The sequence below is a fragment of the Mytilus trossulus genome, chromosome 13 (genome assembly GCF_036588685.1).
Source record: "Mytilus trossulus isolate FHL-02 chromosome 13, PNRI_Mtr1.1.1.hap1, whole genome shotgun sequence".
NCBI classification, from domain to species: domain Eukaryota; kingdom Metazoa; phylum Mollusca; class Bivalvia; order Mytilida; family Mytilidae; genus Mytilus; species Mytilus trossulus.
In genome coordinates, this window is record NC_086385.1 from 36,860,546 (window position 1) to 36,876,120 (window position 15,575).

General features: G+C 33.8%; 1 protein-coding gene across 1 annotated transcript; it reads left to right on the forward strand.

Annotated features, from left to right (window-relative positions):
• The first annotated feature begins 2,075 nt into the window (after positions 1-2,075).
• On the forward strand, positions 2,076-3,479 carry LOC134694342 (uncharacterized). The gene is made up of 2 exons (XM_063555347.1): positions 2,076-2,502; positions 3,028-3,479. Exons 1-2 carry the CDS (start codon positions 2,076-2,078, stop codon positions 3,477-3,479), a joined length of 879 nt encoding a protein of 292 aa, XP_063411417.1.
• The last annotated feature ends 12,096 nt before the right edge of the window (positions 3,480-15,575 follow it).

Below are 15,575 nucleotides of genomic sequence, written 5' to 3' on the forward strand. Positions count from 1 at the left end.
TGTTGTATATTTTAAACATTCCTCATTTCCATTCTCAACCCTAGTGTAGCATTCTAATGCAACAACGTTTGTTACGTTCATTTTGATTGGATAACGTCACTTTCTTACATGGCATCAATTGACAATTGATGTTCTGGGACGTTCGGGCAAGCGCAGACGACATATGACAGATTTAAAAAACATATTTTAACGTTGTTTTTGTCAGTTTCATTAGAATGGAGATAACAATATTGTTTGTTAAGCTCCGACGGCATCAATTTGGGATTTGATGATCGCAAATACCCGTTTACTGTCTCCGCTAACGCGTCACCAGTAAACTTAATTTGCGACCATCAAATCCCCAATTGATGCCGTCGGAGCTTAAAATACAATACAGTTATCTCCTAATTGCAAGATTAAAAAGAATGAACACACAGCAGACAACGTTTTGGTATATTAAATCAAAAACATTTCAGACAAACTTTATTTTGGCTAATACTTTCATACTGTCACCAACATATATAGATTAAAAAAAAAGTTTCAATTATTATGTTACATTACTCTGTGCTTTTAAAGATTCACAAAATGCATAGATAATTATCTGACCTATAGTGGAGATCGATTCCAACAACTCATTAGAACTGTCAGAATAATCTGTCATGGAACTGTTCTAAACTGTCTTAGAACAGTTTTATCTAGAACAGCTCTACCCTAGAACTGTTTAGGTAGAACTGTCAGAATCAGTTCTAGTTAGAACTGACCCAATCAGCTCTAGATAGAACTATCAGGATCAGTTCTAGTTGTAGAACTGACAGCAGAACTGAACAAATCAGTTCTTACCGTAGAACTGTCAGCAGAACTGACTTTATCAGTTCTAACTGTAGAACTGTCAGGATTGCAGAATAGTTCTAAATTACGTTACTGCAGTTTAAAAAATGTAAAAACAGTGCTGTGATGAGAATTTTTATAAATTTCATATTTTTTTAACTAATTTATATATAAGACAAAGCATTCTTGAAACTCTTCTATGGATAGAACTGACTAAGTCAATTTTAGTCGTGGAACTGACCAAATCAGTTCTAATGGTAGAACTGTTCTAGTCAAAGATTTGGCCACTTCTTGGTAGAACTGTCTAAAACTGTTCTAAGGTAGAAATGTCATGATCAGTTAATCTCGTCTCAGTCTGATTTTTTTATATGTAGTATAACAAAATCAGAGATCTTTATTTTAAATAAATTTACAGACACCAAAACTAGACATATTCAGAATTAAATAAGTATCCTCAAATTATCTGTGGAGTTTTTTTTATTTGTAAACTCTACCACATCACACTAGTTTGTGAACTTATTTCAACAGTTACATGTAGTAGTTAAATTTCGGATAGAGTAAAGACTACGATCGAACATTCAGTTATTACAACAGTATTAAAGCTTTCCTTTCAATTTGTATCACGTGTCTTTGAAATTTGTATAATTAATCTTGTTGAATTTACTATTCTTTTTTGTTGTTGTCGTTGGCTACAATATAGACAGGTAGTTTCTGGCTGTCACAACACATTATACATTAACAGACACTGGCTGATAAAGAAGAATGATGTATCAAATAAACTCATCATAGATACCAGGATTAAAATTTTATATTTACGCCAGACTCGTTTCGTCTCAACAAGACTCATCAGTGACGCTCGCGATCGATTAAAAGAAAAATGTTTATAAGGCCAAATAAAGTACGAAGGTGAAGAGCATTGAGAACCAAAAATTCCTAAAAGTCTTGTCAAAAACAAATTATTCTTCAAATTAAGTAAAACCGACCAAATTTTAAAGTGAAACCTATCCATTTTAAAAATTGCGATCCAGGCTTAATAGAATTTAACCAGTTAATACGTTGTATATTCCTTTCATTTGTTTTTGTTGTTCAAACTGTTTTATTTTTACAACAAATGAATACCTGTGCATAGAGAACATTTAGTTTATCAAGTTCTGTATCAAATACATAATGACATTGGATACTTATCTTTGACCTATATCTTAACCAAGACAAATAATCGTGATAAATCACTCTCTTTATCTTTGAACATTTTGAAGTTATTTCAAAATATGGAAAAGCCTTTTCTATTTTGTGCAGTGATCGTAGCATTTGGATATACCGTGTTCGGTGCATCAACCGAAGAAGAAGGTTTCCAGACAAACAGTGAGCGATTCCGTCGTATTGAAGAAAAATTGCAAAAGTTAGAAACAGAAAATAAAAACCTGCACAGTGTTGTTCAAAAACAGAAAAACGAAATTTCAATTCTCGTTCAGGAACAGAAAGTCCACCGACGGGAAATAAACGAACTTAAACATTCATGTCTTAGAAAGACAACACGGAGAGAAGTGGCAGCTGAAACGACTGGAAAGTCTCAGCATCCGTTATTCGCAACCAGAAATGCAACCAAAGATGATTTTATTTCATTGGACAAATCCGAAAAATGGCATAAAGATGGTGAAAGAAGAGATATTGGTGGAAATCAATACAAAATTCGTCGTAGGTCTAGCTACTCCTAATTTTATAATTGTATAGTTATTGTCATACTTCTAGTTGTTAGAAAAAGGCAAAGGCTGTTCTTTCGATCAGTTGTTACATATTAGAAAAAAGTATAGATTACAACCTTACCGGAATGAATGAAAGAAGTTTCTTCTCCCGTTCATCCAGAATAATAGCTTTCCTATGCTGCTTTGCTAACATTTCAACCAAGCACAGCTATAATAGTAAATATTTGGTTATGTGTTTATTGTAGCATCGGCAAATTGTTAAAGATAAAATTTACTGTCCATGGAAACCATTAGAATCCAAAGTTTTAACAATCATAATTACCTGTAGAAGTTGATAATTCTAAAAGAAGATTTTAAATCTATAGTTTCCTTAGAGTTTGTTTTCAATGTTGTGGTTATATCAGACTTGGAAATCTATGGTCTAAACGCATGTCGTCATGGCAACATTGTGAGCTGCAATGCCCAGTGTGCTCTTAAATAAACTTATATCGATAAAGTAGAATATTTTCTTTTTCAGTTTCGAGATTACTGGAAGGAGGTTCCAACTCAGAAACAGAAACAAACGACGTTGCGTTTTATGCGTACATGAGCAAAACCGAGGCTATTATACCACATCATACTCTTATTTTTGATCACGTTGAAACAAATATAGGACATGCCTATAGCCAACACAGTGGCGCGTTCACCGTACCAATCAATGGTGTATATATTCTTTCATACACTGTTTTTCCTAATGGATCAGGCAGTTATGCCTCCGTAGAACTAACAGTAAATAGCATTTCACGGAATAAGATATTTGTTGACAGCAGCTCCACAGACAACGATCATACCGGCTGTACTGGCTTTGCAGTACTGGCTTTAAATCAAGGGGATGTCTGCTTTGTTCGTTTACATCCTACATACCTTTCAAAGGGTAATATAGAAAGTGGTTCCCTTATGCGATCCTCTTTTTCGGGTGTTAAAGTGTAATGTAATTGTAAAATGGAAGACAACATGAGCCCAGATGAACTAGTATAATGTGAAGAGAAAAATGTTAACAAAAAAAATTGTTGTAAATTTTGTCACATGCTGACGAAGGTTATCATGGTTATATCATATCCGAAATTAGTATACACTGTTTCACTTTTAAAAGATTGGTGTTGGTTTTTTATGGTGTTCTTTATTATATTATTTTTCTATTGTGTACAGTATCGTTATGTTTTTCATATTGATCCAGCGCCCTCATAAGAAATTCATTGAATAATATCTAGAATGTTTTATGTCCCACCGGGCGAGGGATGGCGCTGGTGTGGAGAAGGGTGTTGAATGTTCTTCGTAAGTTTTGAAATTTACTAAGAAGCATGCTCAGAAAGAAATTTATGCTGATAAATGCTACAATGTTTCCTTAATTAATACTACCCAATAATTTCCTTTAACGGAATTTGATGAGACTGTCATCAAAATGAGAGGTTTAGCGCTATAAAACCAGGTTTAATCCACCATTTTCTACATTTGAAAATACCTGTACCAAGACAGGAATATGACAGTTCTTGTCCATTCGTTTGATGTGTTTTGTCAGTTGATTTTGCAATGTGATTATGGACTTTCGGAGTTTCCGATTAGATTTTCCTTTGAGTTCAGTATTTTGGTGATTTTACTTTTTTCAATCCTTACAACAATTCAAAAATATATAGCATTTGCCACGTGGATGTATTTCTTTCAAAAAGTAAAATAACAAAAATATCGAACCCGGAGGAAAATTCAAAACGGAAGTTCCTAATCAAATGGCATAATCAAAAGATCAAGATCATCAAACGTATCAAACGAATGGATAACAACTGTCATATTTCCGACTCGGTACAGGCGTTTTATAAGGTAACAAAATGGTGGATTAAACCTGGTGTGATAGCTAACTAAAGACAGTCGCATACAATTCTGTTATATTGAATACAGTGTGTGAACAAAGTTAACAGACATGATAGATAAAAATGTCAAAAAAAGTGGTACAGCAGACAACATTGTGTAATAATCTTGACTACTAAAAAAGCAAACCAATGTGTCAACAAAGAAAAGCAAATAGACATATAGACAATGCACATAAAAAAAACGAAAGACAAGAATATAAAAAAGAATACAATAAAACGATGGGTTGTATAAGTCCCGAGTCACGTCAAACAGATACTACCAAAAAATAAACGAAACAGTAAAGTAATAATTTACAATGACAAACAAAGGAACACTATAACGCGTAATTAAGATGATAAATAACGTCAGTATCTGGAATCTAGTATACTTAAAGACCATCGTGTATTATAAGTGGAGTTGATACGGAATATTTTATCAACAAAATCTTGGTATCTTCTGTGACCTTATTTAAGAAAAAGGACTAGACGTTCTTTAACGATCTTGGCTCATTAACTTTCTGCTGAGACACTTGCGACGCTTTAAAAAGTATTAGTAGCAGCTGAAAGCTCTTAAATACCGAATGAGTTGGGAAATATATATCCCATATGCAAGTGAAGTTGTTATATTGCTACCAAGGATGGAAAAAATGATGATTTCAAATATAGCATCGTCTCGTCTTTCCCTATAGTTGATGTGTTTTCTTTAGTTTTAGTTTGAAACCCGGAATTGTTTTCTCTCAATCGATATATGACTTTCGAACAGCGGTTTACTACTGTTGCCTTAATTTGTCATAGATTCTGGTACTGAGGTGACCCCTTTGTCAAATCGAGGTGAAAGTCTAAACATGAGGCAGGTAAAGCCGTGTATGTTGTTCTCTAATTTCTAGTTCTGGGTGAAATATTAATGGAACCTTATCAGAAAAGTTTGGATTGTGAATGGAAGGAACATCATCAATATATCTAATTTGCTTGATAAAGAAATTATCTAACTTCTTTTATCTTCTTGTTTTTAACAAGCGTCTAGAGGAACTCATACTGACCATAAACAGGTTACAAGCACAATTTAAAACAGAATTGCTCCATTTTTTTTATATACACGAACACTATGTTTACATTAAAATATTATAAAAATCAATACATAACAAGAATGTTGTAGACTGAGGGCCTACATGTATGTATATAATTCATACAGATACCACCTGAAAGTAAAGAGATATTTGGGTTTTTTTTTACATTTGTCATTTCGGGGTCTTTAACAGCTGACCGCAGTATGGATTTTGCTCATTGTTGAAGACCGTACGGTCACCTAAAGTTGTAAATCTCTTAATCATTTTGTCTCTTTTGAAAAGTTGTCTAATTGGAAATAATTTTTTATATAGATTATACATCCACAAGACCGCGATCGAACAACACACAAATAAAAACAAAACCATCATATACTTAATCACCAAAACGATTAAATTTTCAAAACTCTCACTTCAAAGTAGTCATACTCTTCCTTAATATGAAATGAGGAAGTAAGACTTGTCTGTTTTTATATAGAGTCATTCAACTTTTTGCAAATATGCTCGGTCTATTAAATGCCATTTTGTGCTTCTCTGTTACATATTTGTTTTGTTTTTTAGTGATTAAGATTATAAAACAATTTTGATTGCTGTGTACCTGTTTTTGACAGTTTAACCTTTTACATTGTATGTCTGTTGGTCTCATTCACACATCGTTGTCAATATTATAGAATCTAATGCGACTGTAATACAAGTGGGAGGTTAAGCTAGCTTTAAAACCAGGTTGAATCCACCATTTTCTACGCAAGAAAATATCTGTACTACGTCGGCAATACGACAGTTGTAATCCATTCGTTTGATGTGTTTCATATTTTGATTTTGACAATTGATTGAGGATTTTCCTTTTGAATTTTCCTCGGAGTTCAGTATTTTTGTGATTTTACTTGCTGTGTGTCTGTTTTTATGTTGAATGAATCCCCCTTTTATATTTTTTAAATCTTGTAAATACTGATAAAACATTTAACTGTGTCCCTCCCTTTTGGGTCCTCTCTTAACAAAATAACTCTGGATCAATTTCTGAACGTGTATGACCCTAAATATAAATAAGGAGGTGTCGTATGCTTACCAGTGAGACAACTGTCCATCAAAAAATTATATCAAATGACGTAAAATCTAGCAAATATAATAGTTAACCGTACGACATCAATGAGTAAAATCTTTACCGCATAGCAAGTTATAAAAGGCCCCAACAGTCTATTATTCACAACAGGTCAAACTATATATCTATAATAATACTAATTTTCTTCGTGCATTTAGTTTAATAGATAACTATTAAATGAATGGCATTAAAGGCTTATCGTTGTACTTAAACCCAAAGATAAATGTACCACTATACATGACTTTGTATTAAGACTAATTGTTTGCCAATCCTGGTTAATCAATATCATAATAAAATATATTAGACAATATCATATGCATGGAAAACACATTCCTATTTTGGGGCATTGATTTTTGCATTCACCTGTTAAATGTTTGAAGCTGTAAAGGTACTTTTACACGGTACGATTTTCCTTTCGTTTTTCACATACATGTGTTCTTGCTTTCGACTAAATTGAAACACTTTTAAAAAAGTATGTCGTTTGGTTAATCTTAAGGAAAATCATATATACTTTTGTGAACAGAATGCTGTACGATTTACTTGTTCGACGGAATCAAATCGAAGGGGGGATCGTAGCGTTAACCTTACCTGATGAGGATGTTAACCAATCAAACAACGAGGTGCTAGTTTTTGTCTTTTTGAACATTGTTTTCAAAAATTAGAAACAGAAAACAGCAACATTGGCATCGTTGTTGAAAAAAAAATGAAATTTCCAAAATTTTCGAAAAAAGTTCAAGCGCAAGGAAGAAAAAAAAACTTAAATGGATTCCCAACACTGTTTTTCGAACTGAATTTAATAAGTTCAACAATATGAAATTAATGAATTAAATATTGTAACAAAAGATTACAAAACGGAGATAAAACGCAGACGAAAAGCCGGAGAAGACATAGCATCCATTATTTACAATCAGAAATGGACCCAAAATCATTATATACTTTTGGACAAATTCGAAAAAAAAGGTTGCAAGTAATGAAAAATAAGAAATTATTTGGTGGTAACAAAAAAAAGTTATCAAAGGTACCAGGATTATAATTTAAAACGCAAGACGCGCGTTTCGTCTACATAAGACTCATCAGTGACGCTCAGATCAAAATAGTTATAAAGCCAAACAAGTACAACGTTGAAGAGCATTGATGACCTAAAATTCCAAAAAAGTTCCAAATACGTCTACGGTAATATATTCCTGCCGGTGTTAATGGTATGAAACTGTAAATGATAGGTCTTCTACAAAGTATACTGGGTCGATAAAAAAAATGCGGATATGTCGTTAGTTACTTCGTTTGAATATCAAGTATTTCATATTTGTCATGTCGAGGCTTTATGTCGCCGACTATACTGTATGTTGGGGTTTTTTTTCAGTGTTTCATGTCGTACGATGGCCGATGTTTGCTTACTTCCACTACATTCCAACTCTGGCGAAATAGTTGTCTCATTGACAATCATACCATACCGCCTTATTTATAACAAAGCAATTAACAAAAATATACTATGTTTATATATGTCTCGTTAATGCCATACTTATAAAATTTCATATACGAGATATGCCGGCTTTTACCGTTGTCATATTTCTTAAGTTATGAACCGATGCAATTCAGGTAAACGATTTAGGAATCATTCAGATCCTTCTAAGCCGTCGACATTCGCGGTTTATTTAGGACCCGGTCAGTTAATTTGCGTTTGGATTGGTGAAAAGTCCGTTGATGGAGTAGAATACGGTGTATTGAGAGAAAGTTGAAAATTAAATGATACCAATTTTAGAAGATATTTTTTTTTATGATTTAACATGCTGTAATTGCAAATAGTTTGCAGCATATAGCCCAATAATTCAACATCACAAAGAGATCCCGTACGATACCCGTGTCCTTGATGCAGCTCAGGTCTGAAGTGTTCTTATAATTTAAACTTAAGTGTGCGTCACTGTACGAAAAAGACAATTTGCAAACAAGTCCTTGTATATTTCTGTGAATCGAGATGTGACATCCGTGTCCTTGAAGGCGTGCACTAGCTGGCCGCTAGTGTTTTATGATTTAAACTTAAATATGCGTCAAATAAGACCTATGTCCTTGGAGCCTCTTTTTTCGTATGTTTTGACTAAATGGACTTAAATATGCATCACTGTACGAACATGTTAGTCTGTAAACTAGTCCTTGTATATTTCTGTGAATCGACATGTGCCTTTTATTATCCATCACACTTTTGTTGATTTGACAAAGTGCTTCATTAAAATTCAAGGCGCGTACATATTTGTAAACACAAGTTGTAGAACTGACATATATATTGACATCAAAAGAAACGCAACATCTATGCTTAAACAAATATTCTATGATAAACAAAATATCCTATGCATATTAATGGCGGGTTAATGATAATAATGATAATATCTTTATTTGAAGAGAATAACTCATTTGGATTCAACCAATTTTCAATATAGCTCTCTATATCAACATCCTCGTTTAAAAAATTACTAAACAATTTGAAGGTGTGTCTGTCGGACAGTAGGTTGACAACTTAGCTATCCAACAGTAGAATAGATATCTAGCTGGTCAGATAGCTAGTCGGTCATGCAGTAGGATTCTAATCTATCCCGTCCGCAAGTAGGATTGATATGACGGCTAGTCGCTTAGGCAGTAGAATTCAAGGTTTGTCTGTCCGACAGTAAGATTGAGAACTAGTTGGTCGACAGACAAGGGCATTGAAGTCTAGTCAGTTAAACAGTAAAATTAAGGGCTATTAGGTCATTCAGTAGTATTGAAGGCCTATCGGTCAGTCATTTGGATTGAAGGCTAGTCAGTCAGACCGTATGATTGGAGGCTAGTCGGTTAGTCAGTTGGATTGAAGGCTAGTCAGTCAGACCGTATGATTGGAGGCTAGTTGGTAGTCAGTTGGATTGAGGTCTAGTCAGTCAGACCGTATGATTAAAGGCTAGTCGGTTAGTCAGTTGGATTGAAGGCTAGTCAGTCAGACCGTATGACTGGAGGCTAGCTAGTCGGTTAGTCAGTTGGATTGAAGGCTAGTCAGTCCGACCGTATGATTGGAGGCTAGTCGGTTAGTCAGTTGGATTGAAGGCTAGTCAGTCAGACCGTATGATTGGAGGCTAGTTGGTAGTCAGTTGGATTGAGGGCTAGTCAGTCAGACCGTATGATTGGAGGCTAGTTGGTTAGTCATTTGGATTGAAGGCTAGTCAGTCAGACCGTATGATTGAAGGCTAGTCGGTTAGTCAGTTGGATTGAAGGCTAGTCAGTCAGACCGTATGATTGGAGGCTAATTGGTAGTCAGTTGGATTGAGGGCTAGTCAGTCAGACCGTATGATTGGAGGCTAGTTGGTAGTCAGTTGGATTGAGGGCTGGAATTTGAATATGAAAGGGTCTAAAGAATATACTTAAAACGGTGTTGAATCGTTCTACATGTACATAAAATTAAAATACCATTGATGCCGATTAAATAAAACTTAATACAAATAGCAAATTTTACATGCATATTTTCTAAGTTTTGCAAACGAGAACACCCTTTACAAGATGACTTTTTTATTATTTAAATGACAAATCGTTGCTTTAGCAGATAGAATTATTTTTTAAGCCAAGAATGTCATTTTTGTGCTGTTTATCATATATGTTTTTCGTTCATTATTTTATACATAAATCATGCTGTTAGTTTTCTCGTTTGAATTGTTTTACATTTGGTTATTTCGGGGCTTTAATGGTCTAGCTGACTATGCGGTAAATGGGTTTCACGTATAATTGTTCAAGGCCTTGTGCTGACATATGTAGTTGTTTATTTGTTTATCATTTGGTCTCTGGTGGAAAGTTGTCTCATTGGCCATATCATATTATACATCTTTTTTATTTTTATAATTATACAAACAATTTTACCAGCATAGATAAACCAAAAAAGGGTTGATCTTTTCAGATCATTGAAATGGTGAAGTTTATCAAATTTCTGAACGGGTCATAAATACGGACTATAATTTATAAATCAATTATATTATGGTTAACAACATGCATATCAATTGCATGATAAATGATAACCAATGAATTATTTAAAGATACTTAGAAAATATGTATTTCAAACATCGCAATGCATTGCAACAACAAATGGAAGTTTTTAACGACCTTGACTGGCTATACAGCCCTTGCACATGTTGTTGCATTGGACATATAATTGATTTTAATTTGCAAGGTACACCTTATTTTATGTTAATACTTTGTGTTTGGTCCTATGATGGTGTTTATACGTTATGGTTGTTTTTACGCTTTCCAAGTCGGACCTGGGAACATGCACTTTTCTTTCTCATGTTCGACCAAGATGGTAGAATAACACATATGAATAAAGTTTACATCAAGAAGTCCAATCAACCAGAATGTTCTTCCTTGGCAAGTCCTTTTATAACCATAAGGAACTTCACTATTTGTTTAAAAGGTTCAAAATCCTCTTTTTCTTAATTTTTTCGAATTTCGAATTTTGATTTTTAGGTTTATATTTTTTATCTAGTATCCACAAATAATTTTATATATTATCGAGATTGTTGAGCCGGCAGTTATGACTCTAGATTGTTTTTAATCTTCAAAGGGGGTGGGGTTGGGGCCTTAATCGTTTGATAGATTTTGGTAGGATCATCAATGGTACACTTTTCAAAGATCTTAAAATAAGAAGGTCTGATATAATTACCGACGAGACAGCACTCCGCAAGAAACCAAATGGCACACAATCTAACAACTGTTGGTCACCATACGGCCTTCAACAAGGAAGATATTTCCTAATGTGTTTTATTTCGATGCTCAGTGTATATCTGTGTATCACGTCTTCGAAAAATGAATTCTATTGACTTAATATGTTTTTGTTGTGATTTAGTTTTGACCCCTGTGATACCCTACCGGTACAAAATAGAGACTGCAGTGGTTTATTCGTCAATAAACATGTCATCCAATGTAATGAAATTCATAAACCACGCCCCTTTTTGTGTCTTTACTGTTATACTCCGTAACAAACCTTGTCAACGCTGTCAAAAACAACTAGCCAAGACTCCTTACATAAAATAACATCCATGACAAATTAAACCCATCAACCTTAGATGACAAATTCATTTTTTTTACGTTTTACATTTTGGGACTATTCCGAATCTTGCTAAAATAATGTTGTGTCATGATATTTAGAAAATAAGTTGGATAATTCATTTAACATAAAACGGGTCATTATAAAATTTTATTGTTGAACTTTTATGTATACAAAATCTATGTGCGATGCAATTTGTATACATAAATATTTGATAACGATCTGAATGCAATTGTTACGAAGAAAAACATTTGCATTGTGATAGGACTTTAACCATGCTTTTATTGGACTTAATAGTGGTGAACATTTTCATACTAAGGGCCTATGGAGATCATATAGAAAACCACGGTAAGACTAAAGTATAGTTATCAGAACTTGTGTCATACAATGTGTTAAATTGAAGAAACACGAAAAAGTTTATCCCCCCTCCCCTATTTCAGAAATTGAGAATGGTCAAATATAGAGTGTCACTTTATTGGCTAATCTAAAATAATTAAGCAAAGAAAGGGTTCGATGAGGGGGGGGGGAGGATCTTTGATAAATTACCTGGATGGACTACTAATTATAACGTTTTTACTTGTAGAGTCTAAATCTCCTTGACCACTTTTCAGCATTTCAGCAGTAAAAGTTTGGCCTTGTTTTTATGTGAATACGCCTTTGTCCATATACAATTTACTTTCCTTGAATCTGCAATCATATTTTATTGGATGAGAATCATTTCAATTTCAAAGGGGGTATTGACGTATTGTAAATGGATAGAAGGTGTATTACCCCCTTGATTGAAATACATTGTTTTTAGGGGGAGGGGGCTTACAATTGTCAACAATGAAAAACTCGATACGATCAACGATATTTTTCGGCTTATCATGATTAATTTATGGTCATACAATTACAGTCTATTTATTCGAACCCTCTTTCCGCTCTTGATTTCTAAACCGAATCATTTTTTTTTATCTGTATCTAAAATGGAATTAAAGTTATCGAAGTGGAATCAGATACATGGGCATTTCAGAAATTAAGTCTTTCTTGAGTTAGAAAATACATCATCCCCCCTTTTTTAAATTTACTTTGACGCTTTATTTTTAATAGCAACCAGTGCACTATAGTTTCGGAAACATTTCTGAATGACACCGGACATGTCGGATTTATTTAACTTCTAACACGTGTATGTATATGTACATATGTATATGTAATCTGTCAAGATACGACAACATGTATATAAAATTTTCTGTTACATGTATGTAACATATATATTTGCATAATGTACATGTATTTTCTTAGTACAATGTTTTTGATCAAGACTCTAAGGCCGCATTCTTTTTTAAATAAAATTGAGAATGGAAATGGGGAATATGTCAAAGAGACAACAACTCGACCAAACAGCCGAAGGCCACCAATGGGTCTTCAACGCAGCGAGAAAATTTCGCACCCGGATGTGGTTCTCAGTTGGCCCCTAAATGAAATGGTGTACTAGTCGTACATGTGAAGCATGTAAAGAGATAACACATGTATCATGCAGATTGCACATGGATTCCAGGAACATGTGCATTTTGTAATAATTAATGCATGTTTATATAATGTCTTTCCATTATTCATTTCAAAGGTTAAATACTTCATAAGGGTCTGGATGGGGCTGCGTGATAGAAAATAATGGGTAATGAGTGAATAATGAAAGGGCCAATTACGGTTGCCGATAATTGCTGCCATCCACCCATTTGAACTTTGGTGGATAGGTAGGTGTCTCATTGGCAGTCATACTGCATCTCCTTATTTTTCATTAAAAGAAAAAGAATAAAGAGAAAGAGGAAAAGCATGCATGACTGAATAGAAAAATAACATGATAAAAGGGTGCTCAAATATAAAATATGGAGATTAATGGACAGAGTAAATAATGGTCATAGAAATAGTTATCAAGGGTACCAGGATTATGATTTAATACACCAGACGCGCGTTTCGTCTTCATAAGACTCATCAGTGACTCTCAGATCTAAATATTTATAAAGCCAAACAAGTACAAAGTTGAAGAGCATTGAGGACCCAAAATTCCAAAAAGTTGTGCCAAATGAATAAAGAATAAAGAAGCGAAGGACCCCTTCGAGACCCTCCTTCGTGTGATAAAAACCCTAAAATTTAATTGTTTCCATTTCAAATTACCACAAAATTTACATGACATTTACAACAGTAAGACTTTATGACTGTACTTAGTGTTGCAAGGTCGTATAAGTGGCTGAAATTATGAATTTATATGTGCACCATACCAAAATCTGCCAGGTATTCATAAGGTATTAAGTTCATTTAAGTAATTGATTGATTGTTATAGATTGTTTAACTTCCAATGGCAGATATTTCATTCAAGTTTCAAGAAGATTCAAAGATAAAGACTTAAGTCAATTCAAATTATTTTAATTGACATGTGACCTTACCAAAAATCTGCCAGGTACTTATAAAGTATTAAGTCTATTTTATTTATTGATCAGGCGCGGATCCAGGGGGAGTCCGGGGGTTGGAACCGCCATTTTTTGAAGGTCTAAGTATTTGAATGGGGACATTTAGTTGGAACCCCACCACTCAGCCCCTTTTTGTCCTGGGTTAGGAAACCCCCTTTTTTTAAATAGCTGGATCCGCCCCTGTGATTGATCGTTGATATTGGTTGCATAAGGTCCAGTGGCAAATATTGCATAGTTCGAAGACTATTCAGATCATTAATGGACGTGTGAACATATCAAAATCAACCATGTGTTTATAAAGTATTAAGTTTATTTGATTTATTGATCAATTGACATGTGGTTGCTAAACATGCAGTGGCAAATATTTCATTCAAGTTCCTTCACGATTTAAATTCTAAATTGATATGTAACCTTACCAAAATCTGCCAGGTATTCAAAAAGTCTTATCAAGTTCATTCAAATTGTTAATTGACATGTGACCATATATACCATATAAATACGACAAGAATTGATTTTGGCTTATTAAATAATTGATGGATTCTAATTGGTAGCTCAACATCCAGTGGCAAATATTTAATTCGAGTTCCAAGATGATTTAAACTATTAATGGACTTGTAACCATGCCGTATTATGCCAAGTACTAATAATCTTAATTTTATTCAAAATATTAATTGATATGTTACCACACCAACAATCTGAATTCATAAGTCCGTTCAAAGTATTGATTGTTTGTTAATTGGTTGCTTAACGTCCAGTGGCAAACATTTCATTCAAAGGAGTAGGTCCAGTAAGAGCCCTTTTTGGCCCCAAAATATAGCAGTTTTACAAAATTGTTAAAATGTAAACTTTAAGCTATTTATTGGAAAGAAGAATGCTTCTGCTACATAAATATGGGCTGTTTTTGACAATACGATGCACATATATCGGGTACTAACATCATTAAGTCGTGCTAAATTACTGAAATCTTCACAATTTTAGCCTTTTAGTTAAATGTTAGGCAGTTTCCGTATTTAATGAAAGTGACCGCTTTTGTTTTCATTCGTAATAATGAAATGTAAGTTGTATTTGATGATAATTCATAACATATATAAAGGTTGAGGGTGAACACGGATGCGGTAACTATCTTTTTTGACAAAACCCATCTGAAAATTAAGTGTTTAAAAAGTGTCCAAAATCTTTCGTCAGATGAACCTGAAATTTGAGGCCAAAATCAGCCCTTAACGGACCTACTCCTTTCAGTACGATTTAAGTCATCAATGGAAATATGACCATAACAGGTTTTGCTAGGTAGGGATAAACTATTAAGTTAAACTATTAACTATTGAAATGTTACCATTGTTGGTTCTTGGCCAATGGGGGTCGATTTTCTGTGTGATATATTCTAGTAGGAACTCGACAGGCTCTGTATATGAAGCTGGAATTGACAGATCTTTCTGGAACTTGATTTTAGGTGAAAGTAGTACTTATCAACTCTATTCTTGTGAACATATTTTTTGTCTATCTGATGAGTAAAGCCTTTTTC